The sequence below is a fragment of the Bos grunniens genome, chromosome 2, assembly GCF_055505025.1.
Source record: "Bos grunniens cultivar Pamir isolate PY7600 chromosome 2, Bosgru_T2T1.0, whole genome shotgun sequence".
In the NCBI taxonomy this organism is placed as follows: domain Eukaryota; kingdom Metazoa; phylum Chordata; class Mammalia; order Artiodactyla; family Bovidae; genus Bos; species Bos grunniens.
The window spans coordinates 99,354,055-99,373,540 of NC_141166.1; the positions used below are offsets into that span (position 1 = coordinate 99,354,055).

Sequence of the window (19,486 nt, forward strand, 5' to 3'; positions counted from 1 at the left end):
ATCCTGGAGTGTGAAGTCAAGTGGGCCTTAGGAAGCATCACTACGAACAAGGCTGGTGGAGGTGATAGAATTCCAGCTGAGCTGTTAAAATCCTAAAAGATGGTGGTATTAAAGTGCTGCACTCAGTAAGTCAGTAAATTTAGAAAACTCAGCAGGGGCCATAGGATTGGAACAGATCAGTTTTCATTCCAATCCCAAAGAAGGGCAGTGCCAAAGAATGTTCAAACTACCAGACAATTGTATTCTTTTCACATGCTAGTAAGGCTGTGCTCAAAATCCTTCAAGCTAGGCTTCAGCAGTAGGTGAACTGAGAACTTCCAGGTGTACAAGCTGGTTTTAGAAAAGGCGACGAACCAGAGGTCAAATTGCCAACATTCATTGAATCATAACAAAAGCAAGAGAATTCCAGAAAAACATCTGCTTCATTGACTGTACTAAAGCCTTTGACTGTGTGGATCACAGCAAACTATGAAAAATTCTTCAAGAGATGGGAGTACCAGATTATTTTACCTGTCTCCTGAGAAACCTGTATGTGGGTTAAGAAGCAACAGTTATAACCTTACATGGAACAACTGACTGGTTCAAAATTGGGAAAGGAGTACAACAAGGCTGTATATTGTCACTTTGTTTATTTAAGTTAAATGCAGAGTACATCATGCAAAATGCCAGGCTGGATGAAGCCCAAGCTGGAATCAAGATTGCCAGGAGAAATATCAACAACCTCAGATATGCATATGATATCACTCTAATGGCAGAAAGTGAAGAGGAACTAAAGAGCTTCTTGATGATGGTGAGAGGAAAGTGAAAAATCTGACTTGAAGCTCAACATTCAAACAACTAAGATCATGGCATCTGGTCCCATCACTTCATGGCAAACAGATAGGGAAAAAGTGAAATCAGGGGCAGATTTTATTTTGGGGGGCTCCAAAATCACTCCAAAACTACAGCCATGAAATCAAAAGACTCTTGTTCCCGGGAAGGAAACCTATAACAAACCTAGACAGTGTATTAAAAAGCAAAGACAAATGTCCTTATAGTCAAACCTATGGTTTTTCCTCACACGTACAGATGTGAGGGTTGGACCATAAGAAGGCTGAGTGCCGAAGGCTGATGCTTTTGAACTGTGGTGTTGGAGAAGACTCTTGAGAGTCCCTTGGACTGCAAGGAGATCCAACTAGTCCATCCTGAAGAATATCAACCCTGAATATTCATTGCAAGGACTGATGCTGAAGCTGAAGCTCCAATACTTTGGCCACCTGATGAGAAGAGCCGACTCATTGGAAAAAACCCTGATGCTGGGAAGATTGAAGGCAAAAAGAGAAGAGGGTGACAGAGGATACGATGGTTAGATAACATCACCAACTCAATGGACATGGATTTGAGCAAACTCCAGGAATTAGTGAAGGACAGGGAAGACTGGCGTGGTGCAGTCCCTGGGGTCACGGAGAGTCAGACATGACTTAGTGACTGAGCAACAACAAGTAACTTATATTAAAAGGAAAAAGTAAAATACAAGCATGAGAGGCAGACTACAAAGCTGCACGTGCATGAGGAGGTAAAATCACGGCTCCCCACACACAGATTAAAAGAAGAAAGTACTACGATGAAAGTGTTGTATAAATTTAAAATATTATTCATGCCTTTAATATTATATTGTCCTTTCATTTAAAAAGACAAAAAGCTCCCTGGCAACCTCAGTGTCCAGAGAAGCCATTTTACTAGGCTTTTAGCATTACAAAGCATGATCCCAAATACTTTGGTCCTAGCATGAACTGCTCTCTCCCTGCAGTTAACTAGACTAATGCCTCTCTTAAAATGAGGTTTACAAGCCTATTTAAAGGGTAATAACATACTGCTTTTCTGGGATGAGACGTTCATGCTGATGAAGGCTCTAGTATGTCTCCAAAGTAAATGATCAGGCTCGGCTCACCTCACTGGATGCAAAACGAGTCTGGGCTTTTAGTCACTAATATAAGACAGGGCGGGGGAGCCCCTACCCGCTGAGGGGCTGCCCCGTGTGGTGCACATGCACCAGAAGTGTCAGAATTGTGTGGAAGCAGATGGTAGCAGAGTGGGGAGGAATGCGCTAGAAGCGGCCACAAAGGAGGAAAACTGTGGCGGCCTCATCTTTCCTTCTCCCCTTCCTCTACTGGCATTTCTGCAGTAAGACAGGTTGTTTGTCTCATAAGAAATCATGCTGCTATCTCATATATTCTCATTTATAGTCCTGGTATTAACTTACAGATATTTTCCATGTTAGAAACAACAAAATAAGTTGAGCCTATTATCTATTATTCTATGATGTTTATGCTCAGTGTGTAGGGTTGGGGGGAGGATAAAGGATACTCTGTGGATTCTAACCAATTCTTCCTATTTCCTTGGTTATTTGTTTGTCACAATCACCTCCTGAACACCATCACTCCCGTCACCTCGGATTAGAGTTTTCCTACTTGAGTTTCAAGGGCAGTAAGAGTTTTCATCCAGGGCCATTAGAACAAAGAAACCTGAAAAGAACTCTGAGTTGCCTACTAACTCTCCCTATGGAGGTTCACGACATACATCCACCATGGAAAGCTCTGCATGTAAATGAGGTGAAAAGGAGAGTTATTTAATATGACTTCATGGTTACATAAAGCAACACGTGCTCAGAAGATGTCTTCCCCTCTTGAGCATGCATTATGTTTTAGTCCTTATTAATAGTTGGTCTGTCCTTTGCACAGACTCCTAAGGGGATGGTTGCCCTTTGATGTTCTCCTTATCTTCTGCAACCTGTAGATGCAGAGAGTAATCCATGAGATCTGGGCGAGAATCACATGTCTAACTTTTATGCTACCACCCTGTGCCATTCAGAACAGTAGCCACAAGCCACTTGTAGCTATTTACATTGGACTGGACAAAAAGTTCGTTTGTTGGCACAGAAAAAAAGATGGTGCAGAAAAACCCAAATAAACTTTTCTGGCCAACCAAATATTTAAATTATTTAATTGTTATTAAAATTAAAAATTCGGTTCCTCAGGGGCACCAGCTGCATTTCAAGTGCCCGCATCACATATGGTTGTGGCTACCATTTCGGTCACAGCAGAAGCAGAAATTTCTGTCTGACCTTGCTGCTGCTGTCACTCATATAAGGAATCCTTTTAACCTTTTTCTCATATCATCTTCCACATCCCCCAAGAGCCTGTTAATTTCTCTGAAAGCATGGATGGGGTTGTGTGACCTCTGATACCCAGCCTCTAGTCCAGGGCACTTTAGGGAAGGTCACTCACAAAATATTTGCCAATAATATGGATGATCTCTTCTCTTTGCTCCTACAGCATGTGACTACTTGGGTCAATGCTATAGCACACTCCCCTCCCCCAAACCCCACCAATTTTTATAATTGGTTTTCATTAATTTTAAGACCAACACACACACACACACAAAACTGAGAAAAGATAATAAAACTCAACAGGCAATACTCTCACCTGTAGACAACCACTCAAAATTCTGTAACATTTTCATCCATTTAACAAATAGATATTTTTATGTACACATGTAGTGTAATTCACCATTTTCATCTAACATGTGTATGATGTATGTAATCACCACTATAATCAAGATATAGAACATTTCTATCAGCCTCCAAAAGTCCCATCTCCTGCTTCTTCATGATCAAACTTCTCTTCTCGCCTCCTCCTCTGGCAGTCACTGGTCTGATCTCTGTTCGGTAATTTTGACTTTTCAGGAAGATCATATAACTAGCCTTGTCTAAGTGGCTTTTTCTGTCTCACTTCTTCCACTTAGCACAATGCTTTTTAGATTCACCCATGTTGTTGCAAATATCTTTTCCTTTCTTTTATTGCTGATTAATATTTTATTCTATGGCTATGCCACTGTTTATCCCTTCTACACTTGGTGGACTTTGTGGTTGTTTCTGACTTTGGGCAATTATAGAATAGAGCTGTTATAAAAATTTACACACATGTTTTTATGGGTACATATGTTTTCATTTCTCTTAGGAAAATTTCAAGGAATTTGATTGTTAGTCATGTAATAAGTATATGTTTAATTTTATAAGAAACACCAGACCTGGCCTTGCCAGTTTGTATTCCCACCAGCCAGGTATGAGATCTTCACTATGATACTATATTTTCCATTTTTCTTGGATGAATCATTCTAATACATATGTGATGTAGCTCATTGTGGTTTTAATTTGCATTTCCTTAATAATTAATGATGTGGAGCATCTTTATATTTTGTCAATATCTCTATTTGCAGAGTTTCTGTTTGAATCTTTTCCCCATTTTTAAATGGGTTTTTTTGTACTCCTTTTATCGAGGCGTGCTGCAATTCATGGGGTCGCAAAGAGTCGGACACGACTGAGCAACCAAACTGAACTGAAGAGTTCTTTATATAGTCTAGATGCCAATATTGACAGAAATGTATTCTACCAATATTTTCTCACAGTTTGGGGCTGGTCTTCACTTCCTTAACAATATCTTATAAAGAGAGGACATTTTTAATTGTGTGGAAGAACAAAGAGACATTTCTAACTATCGGCAATATGCTGAGCTTTGATCAGCACTGGAAATATAATAACGCCTCAGCTTACATTTGTACTTTTTCTTTTTAGCAAAATAGGCATCTGTTGGTTTACAGCCTCCTTTTTCACTGTCATATCATGACTATTTTCCACATCATTAAATATTATTCAAAAACAGGATAATGTATACATAGTACTCTCATGGATATTTCTTAATTTATTTAACTATCCCTCTCTATTTTGGGGGTACTTGGGCTTCCCTGGTAGCTCAGTTGGTAAATAATCCACCTGCAATGCAGGCGACCCCAGTTCTATTCCTTGGTTGGGACAATCTGCTGGAGAAGGGATAGGCTACCCACTCCAGGATTCTGGCCTGGAGAATTCCATGGACAGGAGCCTGGCAGACTACAGTCCATGAGGCTGCAAAGAGTCGGACACGACTCTGTGACTTTCACTTTCAAAAAATAAGAGAGAGAAATATATGATTACCACCCTTTGCAGAAATCTCTGTGAATATCCTCAATTATTTTCTTAGTATGAATGCTTACAGTTGCAAAGACTGAGACAAAGACACAACACTTTGTTTCCTAATTGCCTCTGAAGAAAGACAGCTGATGTCTTGAAGATCTCATCTTGCCCTCTTTGTCATGCCAGTACACAACAGAGAGCCTGTCACATTGTAAGTGCATCGCACATACTTGGTGGATAAATAAATAGTTGGAGAGAAAAAGAATTCCCCTGAGCTTGATCCTTTCCCCTTCCTCCTGTGAAAGAAAGTAAGAGTACCCTTCACCTCTCAGATGAAGGGAATAAGAAGAAAGCATTCTTCTAAGAGAGAACTGGTCAAAGAGATGTAGGTTCCCAGAAAAGCTAGGTGCTAAGCCCTGTTGCTGCTCAGCAAAGCCCTTAAGGGGCCCCACCCCCAGCCCATATAAAGCCAGGGTGCAGTGGGGCGGCTGCAGCAGCTGGCACTCAGCCTCCAGAGCACCGGCACTGCCACTGGCCTTGGCACACACTATGGCAAATGAAGTGCAAGTCCAGCTCTCCCCACTGAAAGGGGGGCATCCTCCTGCAGGTAGGCTGCCCACCCACCCTCTGCCCTGCAGATAGCAAGGCCCCACTGCTGCTGCCCCTGCCCCGCTTCCATCAGTGCCTTCAACAGAGGTACCCCAAGAGAGCCAAGGCTCTGTCTCCCGTGTTAGTTTAACTTCCTGCAAACTGATTTCCTCTTCTGTCTTTGACCCTTTTAGGCTTATGTATAAAAACCACCTGGGGACTTAACAGGCCCCGGTTTGGTTGAATTAAAGCCTAATGTTCTATGAGAGCACAAGGGATTGGGCACTGGTGGAAAGGAACAGGTGGAGAGCTTGGATCTTCCCTCTCTGGCTGTAGGTTTGTAACGACCAGTCCACACTCAAGAGGTGATTTCCTACTCATGGAAACCTTCCTCCCTAGAGGTTCCAGCTTCTAGACTCAGTCTCCCCAAGACGCCTACACATTATCTGACTTGGTGCCCAGGCAAACCAGCTTCTGCACAGAAGACAGAAATGCAGTTTCTCTCGCCCTCCTCAGGTGTGGGGTTGGCAGTGTTATCAGTAATCTCTTTTGTCTGTCACCAAGCTGAGGAGCACTTTTTTTTAAAATTTAATTTTATTTTTTAACTTTACAATATTGTATTGGTTTTGCCATATGTCGAAATGTACGAGGAGCACTTTTAAAAAAGGATACAGGCCTGGTAGAGGCTGACTAGAAAAGGTAGCTATTGAAGTATTTTACAAAGGATCCACAGTTCTATTTTTTTTTTAAGTATGCTATTTATATCAATTCTCTGGAATATGGAAATTATTTTTATTGTACTTAACCATATGTTCATATAGATTGGCTGAGGCACTCAGGCCTATTTTTAGCCAGTTTGATGTTCTTTCTACTGTCTTTCTCTTTTTTTCCTTGAGAATGATCTCACGAGCTCAACTGCTTTGTTCTTGCCTTTCTCCAAATAACCAAATTTATTTGTTGGTATCATTCTTTGGCTCTTCTAAGCCAAGGTTGTTTCAGTCATCTTTGCTGCAGAGGACAATGGCAGGTATAACCTTCACAAAGCATCAAAAGCTGACACAAGGCTCAGTGGCTTTCTGGTGGGCAGCCCAGCCAAAAAAGAGTCAGAATTTTTACACTAATTCTGAGTTTACACGTCTTGGCACCCTGTCATGGTCTCTTGTGGCAGACTCCTGACTTTTTATATTTGTCATTGGATTTAAGAATAATTAACATTATCTACGTGTAAAGTTAATGATGCTAACTAATGATCAAGAACTATTGATGTCAATTATTAGAAGCTTGTGAAAGTGAAAGTGAAATCGCTCAGTTGTGTGTGACTCTTTGCATCTATAGCCTACCAGGCTCCTCTGTCCATGGGATTTTCCAGGCAAGAATACTGGAGTGGGTTGCCATTTCCTTCTCCAGGAGATCTTCCTGGCCCAGGGATTGAACCCGGGTCTCCCTCATTGTAGACAGACGCTTTACAGTCTGAGCCACCAGGAAGTCCTACCTGGAAGGACTAATTTAGAAGTTTCTACCTAAGGACAAAAGAAGACATCATTCTCTTCCTGCAGCTTCCATCCCAATCCTTCATAAAACAGTTCAGCTAATGCCTGATTTGCTAAATGACATTTATACACAAAGAACACAGAGATAAACTCAAGCAAATAAAAATGTGAATGAAACCACCAGGAACTTTTTGTCCCCACTGCTAATGATTGCTAATTACTCTGTGTACATAGCACACCATGACGCCATCAAGCATGTCACAATGCCTCTGGCATGACAATTAATTATTATGAACTGTGACACTTCAGATAAGAGGTTTGGGATAATTAGAATGGAGATGAAGGCAGACTTTTGCCTCCCCGCTGAGAACAAGGGAACAAGAAAGCCTCATCCTTCAGCTTGTCTATTACATAGTTTAACTCTGAACCAGATTGCTAACCACACAAAATTTTATTTATAGAACAAAAATAATTCATTGCCAGAATTCCATTCAATTTCACCTGAGTTTTATAAGCAATAGATAGGCCCCAGAAAGTAGGATGCAGACATGATAAGGTGGAAAGGTCTGACATGGCCTTTGGAACCAGTCAGTCCTAGAATAAAACCCTGCCTCCCTTCCACATCGCTGAGCCTCAGTTTTCTTATCTCTAAAACAGGAGGGGGTGTGCATGCATGCTCAGTCATGTCTGACTCTTTGTGGCCCCATGGACTGTAGCCCACCAGATTCCTCTGTCCATGGAAGCGGTAATAAATAACATTGATATTGTAAGGTTGTTATGACTGTTAAAAGAGATAACCTGTGTAAGGTACCCAGACATGAATGTTAATCCCTGTAAAGTACAGGCCTGGGAAAACACATAGCTGTCACAAAAAATGATTTTCTTCCATGGCAAGACCTCCTGATGTTTGAGGGAGGCATTAGAAACTACTGCAATCATCAGAACAGAAGGAAATTGCAATGGGAAAGAACCATGTGCCTGCCCCATCACAGTTAAAAGTGAAACCACTCAAAAGTCAGCCAGCTGTAACCCTTTCCCACCTACACGGCAAGTGTGTAGTGGTTTTTTCTTTCATGTATGTTGTATAATATATGGCACCTCTGTGAGCCCTGCTTATTTATGTTGTGAAACAAGACTACATTAAACATGAGGTGGCCTGGGCTCTAGGAAGCTTAGCTTTTGGTTTTCTGCTGTTTTGATTTGCTTCACTCTCAGTTTTATAAGACCTCCATTACATGAACAGCCGAAATTGTGCGAGTAGGAAGTAATCTAAGGAAGCTAAGGGCATACATATTGAATGAGAAAGAGCAGCATTCATGAGTTTTCTGTATCCCTCACACTTTTTTATTTGGCGTAAGACAAACGAATCAGAGCCATCAAAGGGGCCACTGCTGAACCCCCAGAGAAAATCGTTTACTGACTCATTCAAGAGAGAGGGAAGTCTAGGGAATGTATCCCCCGCATGAGTGAGTGTTTAGTCACTAAGTCATGTCTGACTCTTATAACTCCATGGACTGTAGCCCACCAGGCTCCTCTATCCATGGGATTCTCCAGGCACCTCTGTACAGGGGATTTCCCAGGCAAGAATATTGGAATAGTTTGCCATTTCCTCCTCCAGGAAATCTTCCCAACCCAGGGATTGAACCCCAGTCTCCTGCATTGCAGACAGATTCTTTACCATCTGAGCTACCAGGGAAGCTCCGTGTATCCCCTAGGGTTAAATTAATGCAGAAAAGGGGGAAGAAATCATAGTTGCAGAAGGGCCAGTATGATTTTTTTTTAAAGCAAACACTAGAGGTTTAATTCTATCGACTCTATTCTGTTCATGTCAACTTCTGGGAGTTGATTTGTGAGGTTTGACAGAGAGGTTTGTGAGACCACTACCCCACACGCACAGCACGGGGTTTGATGACAATAACAGCTGCTTTTCACTTAACCCTGTGTGCTGGCACTCCACGGAGCCTTCTAGACACGAAATCAACCCTGCAGACCAATGATGCTCCCACATCCCTGTTTCACAGAGGAGCACGCTGAAAGTTAGCAAGGTCGAGGGATATGCTCAGCACCACACAGCTGGAGAGCAGGGGTGCAGAGATGGACAGTCAGGTGGACCCATGCCAAGCCCTCTCTCCTTGCTTCACAAGCTATTCCTCATGCGGCTCTTTTGATGGATAGTTTAGAATTTACCAAAAACTCAACTGTGAAAGCAAAGAAAGTGTTTTGCAAACATCTGACTTTTCAAGTAAAATGTTCAAATGAAAGTTCTAAGTCACAAGGCAGAGTTTGCCCAAACCTTCATGGTGGTCATCTTGTTCACACATGTTCTCCACTGATTATTGAAGGAAAGAAGCTCAATTTTTCTTGGAGGTTTGTCTTTCTTTATCTTAACCACCCTCTACCAAACAAGATGCAAAATGCTTGAAAAATCTTAATTGGAAAATTATTGTATAGCATTCTAAACTCGAGGGTCCACTTTTGAAAACTACAAAAATCCATAAACTACAAAAGTGACCACAAAAGTATGGCACCTAGTCATAGATGGGAAATCAAAGTTTTGTTTTCTCCACATCATTGTAGGTTTTCTAATGAAACTATTAAAAAACATCAGCTCTCTCACATTCTTTAAAAATCTCTAGTTCATTTTGCTTATTAAAAGGACCTGCAGTCTTGTATTTGAATATATTTGTATTCAAATCCTGTTAAAATATTAAATCAGTTCATTTTGTACTTTGCCCAATTCTAGTTGGTTGTTCTACAAAGGTTCAAAAGGCAATATAGTCCCAAACATGGAATTACATGAATAATTACAAATTTAATTGACCTAATTTAGTTATAGTGAGACTTTGAGGTCCCATGAGTTAGACCAACTAGTTTAAACAAAACTGGCAAGAATCTGGTTGCAAATGTTGGTTGCAAATGTTTTTTTTTAATGGCTTGTTTAGGGAATTCCTTGGTGGTCCAGTGGTTAGAACTCTGAGCTTTCACTGCTGAGGTTGTGGGTTCAATTCCTGGTTGGGGAACTAAGTTCCAGCAAGCCACACTGCTGCTGCTGCTAAGTTGCTTCAGTCGTGTCTGACTCTGTGCGACCCCATAGATGGCAGCCCATCAGGCTCCCCCATCCCTGGGATTCTCCAGGCAAGAACACTGGAGTGGGTTGCCATTTCCTTCTCCAATGCATGAAAGTAAAAAGTGAAAGTGAAGTCACTCCGTCGTGTCCGACTCTTGGCAACACCATGGACTGCAGCCTACCAAGCTCCTCCGTCCATGGGATTTTCCAGGCAAGAGTACTGGATTGGGTTGCTATTGCCTTCTCCAGGAAGCCGCACAGCTCAACCAAAAAGAAAATGAACAAAAATAAAAGGCAATAACATAAAAAAAAAAAAAAAAAAAAAAAAGGCTTGTCTAGATCCAGGGATATCCAGGAGATACATGTCAACAGTATTCCCGGCAAAATTTTGAAGATGACCCTCCCACAAGGTTCCATCTGGTTCAATCACCCCTGTGTAGTGAGAGCCTTATTCTATATCTCAGTGTATCCATCTATAGTGTGGAGGGATCCTCCTCTGCTCCTTTCTACTGTATTTTGCTGACCAAGTGAGATTACTTATCAGAACAAGTTTGGTACAAGAACTATACTCTGAAAATTCAAGGTGTGGTTGACTTGTGCTTCCTAAATCACTCAGAGCCCACAGCCCTGGATAGATTCAAAGACTCCTGGATGAAAGTAAGAATCTTGTGAGAAGAATTTTTTCAAAATTGGGTATAGCTGCTTTGCAAATTGTGTTAGTTGCTGCTGTACAGCGAAGTGAATCAGCCGTATGTATACATATGTCCCCTCCCTCTTGGATCTGCCTCCCTGCCCCACCCCACTGTACCCCACCCAAGCCCACCCTCACCCCTCCAGGTCATCACAGAGCACCAAGCTGCGCCCCCTGCACTATACCGCAGGTCCCCACTATCTGTTTTACACACGACAGTGCACCTATATCAACATCCGTTTCCCAATTCATCCCCTTTCCGCCCACCATGTCCAAACATCTGTTCTTTACGTTTGCATCTCTATTCTTGCTCTACAGAGAGGTTCCTCTATACCATTTTTCTAGATTCCTTATATATTCATTAATATACAATATTTGATTTTCTCTTTCTGACTTACTTCACTCTGTGTGACAAACTCTAGGGTCTGTCATGAGAGGATTTTTAATTTCCCCTCAAATGTCTCTGTTTTATTGTTCTGAAGAATGAAGAACTCCCAGGTGTGCATTCTCTTTACTTTTTTTTTTCTTTTTCTTTTTTTTGGCATTTACTTTTCTAAGTGCACTGTACTCTTTCGAAAGGGAGGGAATATGATAGATTTTCTTTTGTAGGTAGATGGGAATAGTTAGACTCACATTAAAGACGTTACAATAAAAACCATCTAGTTAACTTCTACTGAGTTCCCCAAAACGCTTCTAAAATATTCATGACAGATACACTTCTTTTCAGCACACTGTGGGGCCAGAGAATATACTATTGTACTATGCAGTCTACTTCACTTTGAATAACAGTTATATGCAGCCAGGCTCTGCCTTTCAGGAACTTTTGCTCTTTGGTTTTCATTCTCTCCTCTGGAAAAACAAATGTAAATAATAATAACTACTAATTATTAAGTGCCTCTCGTGTATCCAGGTGCTTCTGTTACCTCTATTTTCTAGGACAACTCACACAATCAGTATTATTCCCTTTGAAGGATGCAAAAACTGTGCCACAGAGGAGTTTAAGTATTTTGCCCAAGGTCACAGAGCTCGGGCAGGGCAGAGCTCTCTGACCCTAATAACATCTCCTTACCTGGAAACCAGGCCTCCTCCATAAGACAGCCTCTAAAATCCTTGAAAATGACACCAGAAGCTTCCCTTGTGCCTCTGCTTCCTCAGAAGTGGTCTTTCCAGTGTGGCACGGCTTCTTCTCCTCTCTGGTCACTCTCCTCTGGACATTGTCTAGACTGTCCACGTCCTTTCAAACGAGCAGCACAGACCTCAACATTCCAAAATTCTTCTCACTTTAAACTGGTGCTCATTTTAACTATAACAAGTGTGCTTCTATAGTTGGCAATAATAATCAGTGGAAGAAAACATGTGAAAACCATAACAGAGAAAACAAAAGGAATACTAATAGGAAAGTAATTACAACACTCCATGTTTGAAAAGCATTTGTCATAAGAAGAATGAAAGATACTACTGAAGGGTACTGAAGACCCAGGCTCTAGCTCTGGAGCTATTGTGATCTGATTCTTCTTGGCAGAAGAGAGAGCGGTGCTGTGAGCAACACCCTTCATACAGAGGCATACTCTCCTCAAGCGGTCTCCAGAAAAGGGCGCCCCTCGGTTATTTTCATCTCTATTTCCCATGGCTATTCAAAAGATGTTTCCACATCATTTCCATTTCTGTTGCTGATTATTTTGTATGCTGTGTGTGTATATGTGTGTGAATTTAAAGCAGAGCCTAGTGGCTCAGATGGTACAGAATCCACCTCAATGCAGGATACCCAGATTCAATCCTGGCTTGGGAAGATTTCCCCTGGAGGAGGGAACGACAACCCACTCCAGTGTTCTTGCTATGGATAGAGGAGCCTGGTGGGCTACACAGTCCATCGGGTTGCAAAGAGTAGGACACAAGTGAGTGACTAACACACACACATGTGTGTGTGTAAACACAGGACTTTTCCCCCCCCTGGACTATATCTAGTATTATAAAAGTATAGTGATATGCTTTTATTATCAATAGAAAAACTTGGTTATTCAAAATGACCAAGAAGAGTTTATTCCATGAACACAAGAATGGTTTGATAGTAGAATATTCATTAATATATACTTACAAAACTTTTATCTATTAACATAATTAACCACATTAAGGAGGAAAACCATATGATCATATACATTAATTATAAAAGAGCATCTAGTCAAATTCAACATGTGTTTGTAATTTTTTAAGCCAATGAAACAGTAATAGAAGGATATTTCCTTAATACAGTAAAAGAAATGCATTTGAATAGATATATATATTACAGATATGTGTTTGTGTGTATATCCAACTAAGTACACATTATACTTAATGGGAAAACACTAAAAGCAATCCCTTAAAAAATTAAGATGACAAAGATGTCCTTCATGACCACTATTTAATATTATTCTAGAGGAAGTAATATTCTACTGTTTGCAGATTATATAATTTTTAACCTGGAAAATAAAAGGGAATCAACAAAAATACTATAAACAATAAGAGATTTCAATAAGATCTGGATATAAAATCAATGATATTAATATAAGAACAACAATCCGTGAGAGCTATGATGGAAGAATAGACCCTCTTTACAACTGCAACAACAACAACAAAGAGAAAATGCTTAGGGAATAAACCTAATAATAAATGTGTGAGATTCATGTGAACAAGTTACTAAAGGACCCAAAAGAGGATGTAAAAAAGGAAAAGCATACCATGGTCTTGAAAAGAGAGCAACCAGGATATGAAGATATGAATTTTCCCTTTAAAAATAATCTAAGGGCTTCCCAATGGTTCAGTGGTAAAGAAGCCGCCTGTCGATGCAGGAGACACGAGTTTGATCCCTGATCCAGGAAGCTCCCACAGGCCATGGAGCTGACTAAGCCCACGCACCACAGCTATTGAGCCTCTGCTCTAGAGCAAGTGCCCCTCAACAGTGAGAAGCCTGCGCACCACAATCAAAGCGTAGCCCCCTCTTGCCACACTAGAGAAAAGCCCACACTGCAAGGAAGACCCAGCACAACCAAAAATAAATAAATAAGATTTTTAAAAAATCTATAAATCTAAAGCAAGACCATTAAAAGACTACCAGCAGGATATTTTTGGTGGGAATTGACAAAATGATTCAAAAGTTCATATGGAAAAATAAATAAGAATAGCTAATAAAATTCTGCTAAGTAAATATAGCAGAGAAAGACTATCAATTAAAATATAAAGCTACAATCATTAAAATTAAGTTGTAACAGCATATAAAAAGATAAAATTTAAACAGTCTTTAAAAAGAAAAGACAACTGCCTTCTGAAACAGAAATAAGCTCAACTTTTAATAAAATAGAAGAAATGCAAATTACCTTTCTTTTTCTTATTGGTTAATGAAACCAAATATTTTCTAGTTCACATTGTTGCTTGAGGTGTAGGGAAACAATCACTGTCATTGTAGCTAGTGAGATTGTAAACTAATGCAACTTCTGTGAAGGATAATTTGACAAGATTGAACAAAATTACAAATGCACATACTCTTAAGAATTAACAAGATCACTTCTAGGAATTTATCCCATGGATATACTTGCACTTGGGCAAAATTATGTACATGAAAAGGATATTCATTACAGCATTGTAGAATGCTGTAATGTCCATATTATAGAATGTCCATATAATGAAATTTTAAAGCAGATGTCAAAAAAAAGACATTCTCTTTTTACATATATTCTTTTTTTTACATATATATTTTTACATATATATGTGATACATATATACATATGTATCTCTTTTTACACACAGATAGGGAACTTACTCCAAAGTGCATGACTGAATGAAAAACATTAAACAAGATGTAGAACAATGTCTGCTGCCATTAAAAAATATATAGGTATGTGTATAGAATGTCTATGGATGAATACATAGGAAACTTGTTAACGTTAGCAGTATTTAGGGAGGTGAACTGGAGACCTAAAAATAATTGTAAAAGAGACCTTTCCATGTTTTTTGAATTGTGTGCTTTATGAATGTATATTACATAGTCAAAAAATTAATAGTTTTAAAAGAAAAATGAAGTCAATTCACGAGGGCATTGAGAAAGAGAAGAGGTTTTCTTATTTTTCGCTTTATTGAAGGCAGTTTTAGAAAATTGCCAATCTAACATTTCCATAAAGAGAATTAACAGGCTCAAACAAATCAATGTCCATTTAGCTTTTAATCATTTGAGCTTGTCAGATTTCAAATGTGCAAATTTCCTGGGAACAGAAAAAAGTATTTGCTTTGACTTGCAATATGAAATGGGTTGTTCCTTTTCAAGTTGATTTCATCTGACATTGTTAAACACTTGAATTGCTGTTAGGTCATCTGTAGCCTAATTAACACTAATTGATCTCTTGAACGGCAGGATTATTAATGCATTTTAATTACTCATTAGAACATCTGAGCTTCTCCAACATCGGAGGTTTGAGGTCTGGGATGGAAGGTAGGTATCTGGTGGGATCAGAAGCATCTCTCTTGAATTAAGTGCCTGTTATCACCACTGCCCTGACTTTTGGCTCATTCTCCAATCTAGCTTTTGAAAGCTTCGGTTGGATTAAAAAATTTGCAAGCCTTGCACTTTAATCTTGTGGGAAAACAGGAGGGTCACACTGTAATTGTCAGTTGCTATCATGAAGAATGTAATTGGTTTGATAATAAGAAAAAATGTTTTTCAGTGAAATGCCTAAGGGAGTGCATTGTTATCTCCTCCCAAATCAAAGGTATAAACACCACTGCCTTTTTTAGCCTTAGTTCCCCCTCTCTGAACACAAACAGGCAAAAACCTCAGCCCTTCTCTCCTTCCCACTTTGATTGAATTTTTTTTTCTTCTGTAACATTAGCTCAAGGTACTTTTTTTATTATGTTGTTTTAGAAAAAAGTTCAGCTCTTCAAAAAGTTCTGAAATTCTTCAAATGTCAATTCATACCTTGAATAATAAAACTAACTTTCTCTTGCTGCCCTAACCATGTCTCCTGTGCTGATTCTTCTTTGTTTATAGTAAAAGCTGGAGGAAAGCGAATTTCCAAAAAACAGGAAATTGGCATCTTGGAGAGACACACCAAGAAAACAGGGTTAGAGAAAACAAGGTAGGAGACTGCTTCATTTCTTTTCCTTCGTCATCTCGAGTTTTAGATAACTCTGCTGCCAGAAGTCAGAGGCGTTGCTGTATCTTAGGGCAAACCAAGGCTTCCCAGACACTGGCTAACCAGAGTTAGAGGCAGCAGGTGGGGTGGGGTGGGGTGGGATGGGGTAGGTGATGGGGGTCAAGATAGGAGGGGAAAGCAGTGGGGGGAGGTAACTACCCTCTGGAGACTCTCTCTGCCCAACCTCCTCCTCTCTGCAGATAGCCTAACTGCCTGCTATTAAAAAACACAGTCCTAAATGCATCAAAACTGGACTCAACATTTCTTTTTCACCTTAGCCTTTAAAGTACTATGGTCTTGTTTTTGTAATATGCTTTCTGCTGAAGCAAATCTCCTGAATTAAAAATAAATGCTTTCTTGTTTGTTTATTTCAAATTCCTCACTCAATTATTTAGAAAATAATGGCCACTATATTTGGCACAGCCAAAAGGCATTTGGATACTGAGGTTGTTTTCTCCCTGAATTCCTTCCCGGGTAACCTTGACACAGTGTGCTTTTCTCAGAGCTAAGCAAAGAGCCATGGGCTGGATCTCTTGTACAAATGGCCCAGCCCTCTATGCCTGGGGTAAGGAAAATGGTGCCTTCAAAAAGAAGCATATAAAGTTAGCTCCTCCAAATAGGGGCATTTCAGAGACTAATTTCAGGGTAATTTCCATAGGTGAGTACACGAGTAATTCAAAAGGAGTAAATTAGAAGATGCTCAGATATGTCCTTAACACTTAAAATGGTAACAGTTTCAGAAAGAACATGTGAAAGGAAATAGGCTACAGAATTTCTCAGATTTTTTTTTCCACATAAAATTACTTTTTAGATCACTTTAAAAGTTTTCTTTCTTCTGGAAAGAATTTTTGTTGAGGGTTTTTCTACTTTAAAATGAAATACTCTATCTCATACATAGAGAATTCATACAATTCAGTAGCCAAAAAGCAAACACACCAGTTTTAAAACGGACAGATTTGAGCAGACATTTTCCCAAAGAAGAATCAGATAACCAACAGGTACATGAAAAGATGCTCAACATTATTAATTATCAGGGAGAAGATGCAAATCAAAACTACAATGAAATATCACCTTACATCTGTCAGAATGGCTATTACCATGAAGTCAAAAAATAACAAACTGTGGCAAGGATGTGGAGAAAAGGGAACATTTGTGCATTCTTAGTTTCTAATATAACCACTATGGAAAGTAGAATGGCGTTTCCTCCAAAATTAAAACTAGAACTGCCATATGACCCAGCTATTCTACTTCTGAATATTTACCTGAGGAAAATGGAAACGCTAACTTGAAAAGATACACACATTCCCACATTTAGTGCAGCATTATTATAGTAGCCAAGATATGGAAGAAACCCAAGTGTCCATTAATGGGTGAACGGATTTTTTAAAATGTGATACCTACATACATACACATATGTGCACACGCACACCCACACACTCACACAGAGGAACATTTTTCAGCCATATAAAAGAAGGAAATCCTACCACTTGTAACAATATGGATGGACCTGGAAGGCATTATACTAAATGACGTAAGTCAAACAGAAAAAGACAATTAACATGTGATCTATCTTGTATGAGAAATCTAAGAAGAAAAAACCCCAGGACAACAGCAGCAAAAATCTCAAGCTCTTAGATACAGAAAGCAGATTAGTAGTTGCAAAAGCTGGCGGGGGTTGGGGGGGGCGGGGGTGGGGAGGGGGGTTGGTGACGGGTAGAAAATGGGTGAAGGGGATCATCAGGTACAAACTTCCAGTTATAAAGTAAATAAGCCATGCGGATGCAGTGTACAGCATACTGACTATGGTTAATGATTTTGCTGTTGTTCAGTCGCTCAGTCGTGTCCGACTCTGTGTGACCCCATGGACTGCAGCACACCAGACTTCCCTGTCCTTCACCTTCTCCCACCATGACCCCTCCATCTTGGGTGGCCCTATGTGGCATGGCTCAATATTTCATTGAATTAGACAAGGATTGTTAGTGATACTGTATTGTATATTTGTAAGTTGCTAAGAGAATAAACCTTAAAACTTCTCATTATAAGAAAAAATATTTAACTATATATGGTGAGAAATATTAACTAGACTTATTGTGATCATTTTGCAGTATTCACAATATCAAATAATTATGTTGTACACCTGAAACTAATGGAATCTTTATGTCAGTGATAGCTCAATTTTTAAAAAATTTGCCCATTTGGCATTGAGTGTTTGTTTCTTCTGAATCACAAAATAATCACCACATAGTGAAAGCAAAGCTCTAAGCCCTCAAGAGTGAGAGTCACATATTATTTATCTCCTGACCCAGCATCTAGGACAGTTCCTAGAATAGAGAAAGTACTCTGTAAATGACATCAGACTGTCATTGAATTGTCAGCTGGTTAACTTTGAAAGCCTATCCTGATGTTAAAATCTGACTCAAGCATAAGCTCTGTTTATTGTGACACTCATTATCATGCCTAGGCCAGGGACTCAGGAACTAAAGAGTCATAACTTGAAAATGGCCTTCTATGTTGGCAGCCTTCTATGAAAATGGCCCTGGTGCACTGGGACGACCCAGAGGGATGGTATGGGGAGGGAGGAGGGAGGAGGGTTCAGGATGAATTTTCTTTTAAAAATTTAAAGAGAATTAAAAATAAAAAAAAAAAAAAGAAAATGGCCTTTTAGTTGGCAGCCAGTGGACAAGTCATTTTTCTCTATACCTCAGCAAGTGGGACTTACTGTTAATCCGAACATCAAGTGAACATTATAAGGAGTTGCCTAGAGAGTTATAAAGTGGTGAGTGGAACCCTCTTTAAAAATGCAATTATTTGCTGCTGCTGCTGCTGCTAAGTCGCTTCAGTCGTGTCCGGCTCTGTGCGACCCCATAGACGGCAGCCCACCAGGCTCCCCTGTCCCTGGGATTATCCAGGCAAGAACACTGGAGTGGGTTGCCATTTCCTTCTCCAATGCATGAAAGTGAAAAGTGAAAGTGAAGTCGTTCAGTCACGTCAGACTCTTAGCGACCCCGTGGACTACAGCCCACCTGGCTCCTCTGTCCATGGGATTCTCCAGGCAAGAGTACTGGAGTGGGGTGCCATTGCCTTCTCCGAATTGTTTTCTAATAGTCATTAAAAGATGAGAATTGGACAACTGCAGAACCTAAACAGCTAGAAGTAGCTTTCTTGCGATATTTACTGGGGATAGATATAGGTATGTGGGACTCGAAGCTTACAGAATTGGGAGGCTGTTTTAAGGAAAGACAGTATAAAATTATAAATATGAGATGGTTAGGGCCCCCTTGGAAGGAGACTGCACAATGAGAGGCCCTGGAGCTTCCCCAGCTTCCCCATGAAGTCACCTCTGTTCTTCATATCCGCTTCATGTTTGCACGGATATGATTGCTTCCTTTTCATGGACAAATATCTCTCCTTATATATTCTAGGAAAACAGCTTCTGAAAAATATATCATAGAAAATAAATTCCTAAGCATCATCAAATTTATTTTCCTTTCCTAATAACTT

General features: G+C 40.0%; 1 protein-coding gene across 3 annotated transcripts in view; it reads left to right on the forward strand.

Moving 5' to 3' along the window:
- DAPL1 (death associated protein like 1) overlaps positions 1 to 19,486 on the forward strand; it is a 111,596-nt gene that overhangs the window by 79,274 nt on the left and 12,836 nt on the right. The window contains exons 1-3 of one of the 3 annotated variants that reach the window (XM_086354616.1): positions 5,481 to 5,597; positions 15,238 to 15,285; positions 15,841 to 15,928. In XM_086354616.1, the coding sequence (XP_086210742.1) occupies positions 5,540 to 5,597; positions 15,238 to 15,285; positions 15,841 to 15,928 (194 nt within the window). In that variant the 5' untranslated portion in view covers positions 5,481 to 5,539. Of the gene's footprint in view, positions 1 to 5,480; positions 5,598 to 15,237; positions 15,286 to 15,840; positions 15,929 to 19,486 lie in introns of those variants that run through there. The other 2 variants (XM_086354623.1, XM_086354607.1) reach the window with 2 other exon arrangements.